The sequence below is a fragment of the Frankliniella occidentalis genome, unplaced genomic scaffold, assembly GCF_000697945.3.
Source record: "Frankliniella occidentalis isolate FOCC.00 unplaced genomic scaffold, Focc_3.1 Scaffold36, whole genome shotgun sequence".
In the NCBI taxonomy this organism is placed as follows: Eukaryota; Metazoa; Arthropoda; class Insecta; order Thysanoptera; family Thripidae; genus Frankliniella; species Frankliniella occidentalis.
This window is the reverse complement of record NW_026267166.1, coordinates 493,481-500,764: the sequence shown is the minus strand read 5'-3', so window position 1 is coordinate 500,764 and position 7,284 is coordinate 493,481. Positions and strand designations below refer to the sequence as shown.

At 53.2% G+C, this 7,284-nt stretch overlaps 1 protein-coding gene across 12 annotated transcripts in view; it reads right to left on the bottom strand.

Annotated features, from left to right (window-relative positions):
• The window catches only part of LOC113202422 (kalirin), a 73,467-nt gene that overhangs the window by 41,044 nt on the left and 25,139 nt on the right, over positions 1-7,284 (bottom strand). For all 12 annotated transcript variants that reach the window (XM_052266217.1, XM_052266228.1, XM_052266220.1 and 9 more), the window contains 9 exons: positions 5,713-5,904; positions 5,075-5,244; positions 4,110-4,941; positions 3,721-4,024; positions 3,389-3,627; positions 2,534-3,310; positions 2,187-2,447; positions 1,868-2,109; positions 1,674-1,773 (listed from right to left, as the gene is read on the bottom strand). In XM_052266217.1, the coding sequence (XP_052122177.1) occupies positions 1,674-1,773; positions 1,868-2,109; positions 2,187-2,447; positions 2,534-3,310; positions 3,389-3,627; positions 3,721-4,024; positions 4,110-4,941; positions 5,075-5,244; positions 5,713-5,904 (3,117 nt within the window). The remainder of the gene's footprint in view (positions 1-1,673; positions 1,774-1,867; positions 2,110-2,186; positions 2,448-2,533; positions 3,311-3,388; positions 3,628-3,720; positions 4,025-4,109; positions 4,942-5,074; positions 5,245-5,712; positions 5,905-7,284) is intronic.

The following is a 7,284-nucleotide window of genomic DNA, read 5'->3' as shown; positions in this document are numbered from 1 at the left end:
GCGCCCTCCCGTCCCGTCCGCCCGACCAGTCTATTTTCAAGCCATGTGCGATGTAAAATCGATCTCCTCGCGCCGGTCGGCCCAGTGTTTGCGAGTGTAAGTGTTGGAGAGGAGAGAATCAATAGAATTGAGTGATCGCTCATCAGGGCGTGACGCCGCGCCGCGGGCGCCCCCCTCGCGACTCCGGACCCGGGGGACAGAGAGGAGGGGTAAGGGGAGTCGCTGCGCCACCGACGCGAACGTGGCCGGGCTTCCTCCCCTGAGGAGCCACCGGCTGACCATTAGGAGTGGCGGCCGGCCCTAACAGGAGCACGACTCGCCCCGCCCCGCCCCGCCACTCACCCTAACGCGGCCTGTACACAATGGCGTTCCACAAACACACGCTTCACGCGGTGTGTATTTTTACAAAGCGACGACCTCCCGTGGTCTTTCCCTCTCACTCGCTCACTCTCTTTCCTCTCCGTCTCCTCTCCTTTTCTCTCTGTTCCCGCCTTCCTTGCCAAACTCAGCACAGCGAGCCAGCCAGCCAGCCAGCCAGCCAGCAGCAGCCCCTGCTCGCCTCCGCCCCACCCCGCGCGCGACCTTCAGTTACGAGCCGCCGACCTCCGCTCGACCGACTCGCGTCCTTAGCGGTCCTTAGCGGCGGCGCCCCGCCTTGTCCTCCCGCGAGAGGCTTTCTTCCTGTTGACCGCCCCGCCCCGCCCCGTCCGTCCTGCGCACGTAACGCTCCGGCCCTCCCCCGGGGACCACCCCCACCCCAACCTAACGCCACGCCTGCACAGTCTCTCCTGCGCCGCGGAACACAGAGCAGGCGGCCGTCCGTTTTATTGGGTCCTTATGTGCTCCGGGAGCGGGGGTTGGAGGGGGGGGGGGATTTAATGAATGCATGTTGACGGCGACGGGGCAGGCAGGCAAGGCGTTGATGACATGCAACATCAGGGCATCGCAGCAACAGGTTGATGTGGCAGCCCGGTTCGGGGTGTAGAAGCGCAGCGTGGCGGGCGAGTCCACCCCCTGCCGCACGCTCGCCCAGTCCTCCTCCTCCTCCTCCTCCTAAGCCCACAGTGGACATGACACAGTTAGCGGGCGCGGCCGGCGCGCGAGCCGGGGGGAACGGGGCATGGGGAGCAGGGGGCGGCACACACAAGGAGAGCGCAAGTGTTTACGGACTGGAGCACACAGACTACTCAGGTGGACGGTGCGGGGCCCCTCCGGGGCGGCCGAGTCGAGGACGGCACACACAGGAAGAGTCAACAACCGCAGCCGCGTGTCCCCGCCCCCTTCTCCTCGTACATCACCGCAAGGCGCCCAGCTGACCGGCCGAACGGCCGAACGGCCCGCGAGGTTTACGTAGTAGTAGGCGCGAAGCGCGGTACGGGCCGAGGTGCACACAGCTCGAGCCGAGGTGGGAGGGGCGGGAGCGGCGGGCGAGCACAAAGCACTCACAGGGGGGCCTGGGCCGGCCTCGGCCCCGGGCTGGGGGAGTTAAGTGAAGGGGAGATGAGAGTGGATGGGACCCAGCCAGGCAGGCCAGGCCACTGGCCCTGCAGGGGGGGAGCAGGAGTAGGAGCAGGGCCACACTACTTGTTGAGCATAACTTCCCCGCCACAACGACCAGCACCGTCGACGGTCCTAGATGGAAGACAAGACAGTCTCTGCGATCACCATCCTACCTTGTCAGAGTCCGTGGTGTTGCCCGAGCCAAAGGAAGCCAGAGAGTTGCGATCCAAATTTTCGACGCTCTCATCAAGTGAAGTTGAATCTTCCATATCCCTGGATGAACATGAGTGACAGTTAGTGGATCGCATATCTAAAATGCGAATGCGAATGGTTGGCAGTTGAATTGAGCCAACAACTGGTAACATACCTGCTCGACCGATGGCTTGGGGCTTTTGTTTTGGCTGGACTTTTTGGAAGACTAAGTGGCAAAGCTGAACTAAAGTAAGTTTCTTGTATAACTTCCCTTAGTTTCTTGACCCACATTTGTTTAGTTTCTAGATTAGAGGCCTTCAGCACAATTCGATAATCAGATATTGGAGCCCGGCCAGTCCACACAGCAAGTTTACACTCATCGCCTTCAATGTGTTCAGTAACTCCAAGTTCAGAGGTCTGCAAGATCGAAACTCACATGAGATACTTCACAAACAAGGACAGAGATTACAACACTTAACAATGTGTACACTCACCATCAATTTGTTTTTGTAGATATATTTAGCTTTCCCATTAGAATCCTTAACTTCTTTACTGAATAATAAGTACAATTCAAAAAGGAAAATATGGCGCTCTCGTCCTTTACGAATAATTTGTTTTGGATCCCATACATGGAAGGTATCTTGTAGGATAACTTCTCCTAAACTGTCTAGGTTTTTATCACAGCCTTCTAGTAGGGACAGATGCATTGCATCATTTGCTTTCTTTGGTACATTGAGCATTACCTCCAAACCATCCTGTTAAAAAACAATAATGAAAACATGAATTACACATTTCTCTGTAGTTATAAAGATTGATTTTATGACAGAAAAATATGCTTTACCTTGATTTCTCCTTGACCCTCCTGACAACAAGACTGAAGATCCTTGAGAAGCAATTGGTATTTAGTGATTCTTTGAACTGGTTTTATTAAGTAAGCAGATATTGGGTGTTCTACTCTATGGCGTTTCTGTAGGTCCTCAAAAAAGGCCCCACCATGTTGGACCAGTAAACTATTAGATTCAGGCTTATTTTTACAATATTTAACATACATATCAAATTTGGAAGCCCATGTCACAAAACAATGCCCTACATCTTCAGGCATTGTTTCATATTTCTCTAATTCCCGAAGGAAAATGTCTCTATGAAAAGCTAAAATCTCTTCTATATTACCAAAAATTACGTCTTCACGACCGCGTAATGTTGGAGGGACTACTGCACTATTGCGCATTTCATCTAAGAAAAACCTAGCACAAATTTCTAAGTCTTTCACATAAGTACGCTCAGTTTGTAAGAGCTCCGCCATAATAAATTCTTTTCTTCTTGCAGAGCGTCTCTTCTCCTCATTCAAACCCTTGAGATCCTTTGCTGCTGCTGCCTCTTTGACTTTGGCCTCAAGAAGAGGGTCTGAATTGCGATCTATTGACAGATCCTGTTTGGTATCTTTAATTCCTAAAGAGCTTTCTAGCTGTGATCTGTACTTGTCCATACGAACACTGAAGTCTTTGTATGTTTTGTCTACAGCAGCAACCCATTGTTTTATGGACCCTGCATGAGCATGGCTTTTTTCTACTAAGCTATCTGCTAGTTGAATGAGTAATTTAACTCTGTCTCTTGTTTCCTGTTTAAAACAAATGAGTTTTAGATGCCATAAAAGAAATTAAGAAGGAAACACATGAGACCCAAATATATTTTATACCTTGGCAGTTCCTTTGAATTCGTTGTGTTCACTGAGCAATTTTTCAGTCTCTTCTCGGGTACGCCCAACAGACGTATGAGTAGATAAGTACAGCTCACCAGTGTCTTGAATCCAGTCTAGTGCTTGCTGAGCAGAGCGCTCAAAAAGAACATACTGTTGACATTGATCCAAGCGTTTTTTCCTGTGTGTCCAATTATCTAAAACTTTGTTTTCTTGACTGAGAAGTTTGTCAAGAATAGCTGAAAGAACAAAGAGAATTATGTAGATTGTAATTATTAATGACATTTATCAATTTTATCTTGAAGAGAATTAATTGAATAAAGTAACCATACTTTTCACTCTAGCATGGGCAGATCGTTGAGTGGATTCTCCTTGGAAACTGTAGAGTTGCAAGGAACGTTGAGAATACTTTAAGAATGTTTCAGCTGTTCGGCGAGCCAGAGTACAGGCCTTCAAGAACGCCTCCTTCTGTTCTTGATGCTTGTTTATCAACTGGGATATCCTATCAGCAACTGCTGGAGGAAGGGTGAAACCTGGTCCTCCAGTAGATGACTGGTCAGCTAAAAGTTTATCCATTCCACACCAATCTTCGTCACGACGATACTCACGCTCTAGACTGTCAAGAACTGAGCATACCTTTTAACAGAAAAAATAAATTAAAAATTAAAATTAGAATTTTACAACAAGTTTAGAAATAAACACTTAAACAAAACGATCTTACCTGTTCTGCCGTTTTGTAAAAATTGGATGAGGCAGTTACAAGTTTATGCCTTTCCTCTGCACAAGTCACAAGCTGTTGCCAGCGCTGTGTCACATCTTCAGCCATGTCTCTTACACTTTGAGGTTCATAGTGATTGTTACTAATCAACTGTTCTGCCCTCTGTTTCACTTGAATAGCTGATGTATGAGTCTTTTCAATAGCTACTTGGAACTGTTCATGCTCCTTCTTCAGCTGCTCCGCATCCTGAAGGCTAGTAGGTATACTAAAGCTTGCCATTAGCATTGATTCACCATTACGTATCCAGCTAATCACTTGGTTTGAATCGTTGTTAAACTGACAAAGTTGAACACACTGTTCTAATTTCACTCTCTTCAGTTCAGCCAATTCCTCAACATCCATTTCCCGCTCATGGAGAAACTCAAGCAAAACCTGAATGCGAGTTGAGGCACTATATTGACTGTCTGCCATTAATGTGAGGCCAGAGGATTCCACAGCTTGCGCTAATTCCTGTCCCTGTTGCATGACTTGGAACACGGTATTGTGTATGTGTGTAACACTGTCATTATGCAACTGGAGATGCTGCTCTGCCGCTGGCACTTCATGGCTGAGCTCCGTGTGTTGCAGCTCCTCTGCCCAGATTTCGAGCTGGGACGACACCTCGAGGGCGTCCCTCTCGAACAGCCTGAGCCTCAGGCAGAGGTCCAGCTTGAGCTTGCGTGTCGACCACAGCTGGTCCAGCTCCTCGCGCTGCTTGTTGAGGCGGTCTAGGGACGTCTCCACCGCCCCTACCGAGCCAGTGGTGTCCATGACAGCATTGTGCAAGCCCACACTCCTGCAACAAAATAAAATAGACATTTTTTAAAACAAATATATATTTTTTATTTGTAATAATTCAGCATTGCTAATGGCTGTCGTTTTAAAATCATTGGATTCAACGGGATTCAACGAGTTTTTTGGTGACCAACCTGAGCTCCTGCAGCAGGGCCTGTCCGTGCGCTATCGCCGCGGTGCACTCGTGCAGGGAGTGGTCTCGCTGGCGCTGGCACTCCTCGAGGGCTCGCTGCGCGCCCTCCGCACAGTCGACGGCCTCCTCATTCTGCACCTCCTGGCGAAGCTCATCCACCCACGTGGCCAGCTGTCGAGTCAGAAACACAGTTTCACAGTCAGGAACCGAACACACAGCAGAGGCACTCCTCATAACCGGAGATAGAGGCAGCGTCACTCGTCGTAAGGCGACGCGCACCAACGACACAATTTCAAGAAAGTGGTGCAGTTTTAAATCACAAATCTCTAGCTAAGTCATGAGCTAATTATATGATATTTTTAGACGGCAAAATTAATTTACCTCAATTGAAAAACGAGAGTAAAAGCTGCTGACATCTTAGACGAAACATGTGTACTTACATTTGGTCATGTTTAGTATAAGTGTTAGATCATCCTCTAAAAAAAAAAAAGGACTACCCTTCAATCTTTATTTATTATGGCCCCCTTAGGACATGTACTATTTAACGTCTGGAGTTCAGAAGTAAGGTGCCTCAAAAGAGTACCCACCCCCACCTCCTCGGATGACGTAAGTTGAGTGGGCGGGGCGGGGGGTGCTCACCTCGTCGCGGTGCGAGTAGAACTTGGCGGCCAGGTCGAGGCGCCGCCGCCGCTGGTCGACGCGGGCCGCGAACGACGTGACGTGGCTCTCCAGCTCGCGGGCGACGGCGTAGATCTCGTTCACGTCGCACTCGCCCGTCCGGGCCAGCTCCTCGGCGGCCGTCAGCAGCTTCTCCGCGTTGGTGTAGGTGTTCTGAAAGCACACGGGCAAAAAGCACACACATGGGCAAATCAGTTTCGGCGAAGAGTCAATTAGAGCGAGTCGACGATCACGGCCGGGCCAGAGGTGTGAGAGAGGCGCCTCTGGGGTGGAGGGAGGGGGGGCGCGCGGGGAGGAGGCGGAGAAGGGCTTGTTGTGGGCGGCTGCAGCGGCGGCGGGAGGGTGCCGCCGAGGGTGTCGCCCCCGGGGCCGGCGTGGCCGGCGTCACGGTGAAAGGGGATTACAGGCGAGTAGCAGCATAGCGGTTCGGTCCGGCCCGACGACGGCGACGACCACAGTAGCGGCGGGTGGCGCCCTGGCGCCCTGGTGGCGCCTCCTGGCGCGACCGGGGCACGGGTCCGCCGCCTGGGGAGGAGGACGACACCGCCACGAAGGCCGTGATGCTACAAGATGTAACGGGGCACGTCACAGCACAGCCGACGCGACACGAGCAAAAACAATGCGCGCCCAAGAGTGAGAAGAAGTGCGGGCGTGCGGGGCGCGGGCGGGAGCAGGGCACACTTCGCCTCCTGCCTGTGTGCAAAGACATGAGGGGGGAAGGGGTGCCACCATTGCTGACCGCACGGCCGGCCGGGCGGGCAACGTATCGCGGGGCTCGCGACCACAAGATTGGGAAAGGAGAGAAGGAGGGGCGGGGGGAACACGACGATACGTCCAGTTTCCGCACTGTTATAGTAGTGTGTGCACTCGCGACGCGGACGATGTGAACCGTCCCGATTTTGCCGTCCCCCGGTCTGCCGGCCCGCCGGTCCGCGGCGAGAAAGGGGAAACGGCGTAGAGAAGAAGACGGAAGAGTGTCGGCGGCGGCGGGCAATAATCGACTAGGCGTGCTCCTCCGGCCTGCCAGGCTCGTTGTAAAGCTTTTTGCTGTTCCGCGTGCAACCAGCCGTGCAACCGACACAGCGAGAAAAACAAATAGCAACCAGTCCGGCGCGGCCCCCCGCTGCTGCTGCTGCCCGAGCACACAGACAACGCGGCGAGGGTCATCATCTCCTAGCACGCCCTGGTCGGCCCGGCTCCCCCTACGCAGGAAACTGTCATGAGGGGAGGGAAGTCCTCGACTAGGTGCCGGATCCTGGGTGGGGTGAGCCAGGGCGAGGCGGGGCGGGGCGAGGCGGGGCGGGGCAGGGCCAGTGGCACCCCGCCCTGCTGCGATAGGTATAATGACGCCAGCAGCAGGTTCAAGGAGGGCAGGCCCCTCCTGCCTGGACACTGGGCGGGGTGCGGCCTGATCCGCTCCACAGCACCGAGACTCTCCCACGCCCAGCAGCCTGGGGGTCTCCTGGGGTCGTCGTGATGGTCGGGTCGGGGGGGCCTTACACAACAACATACCCGGTGCACGCGCGCGCACAT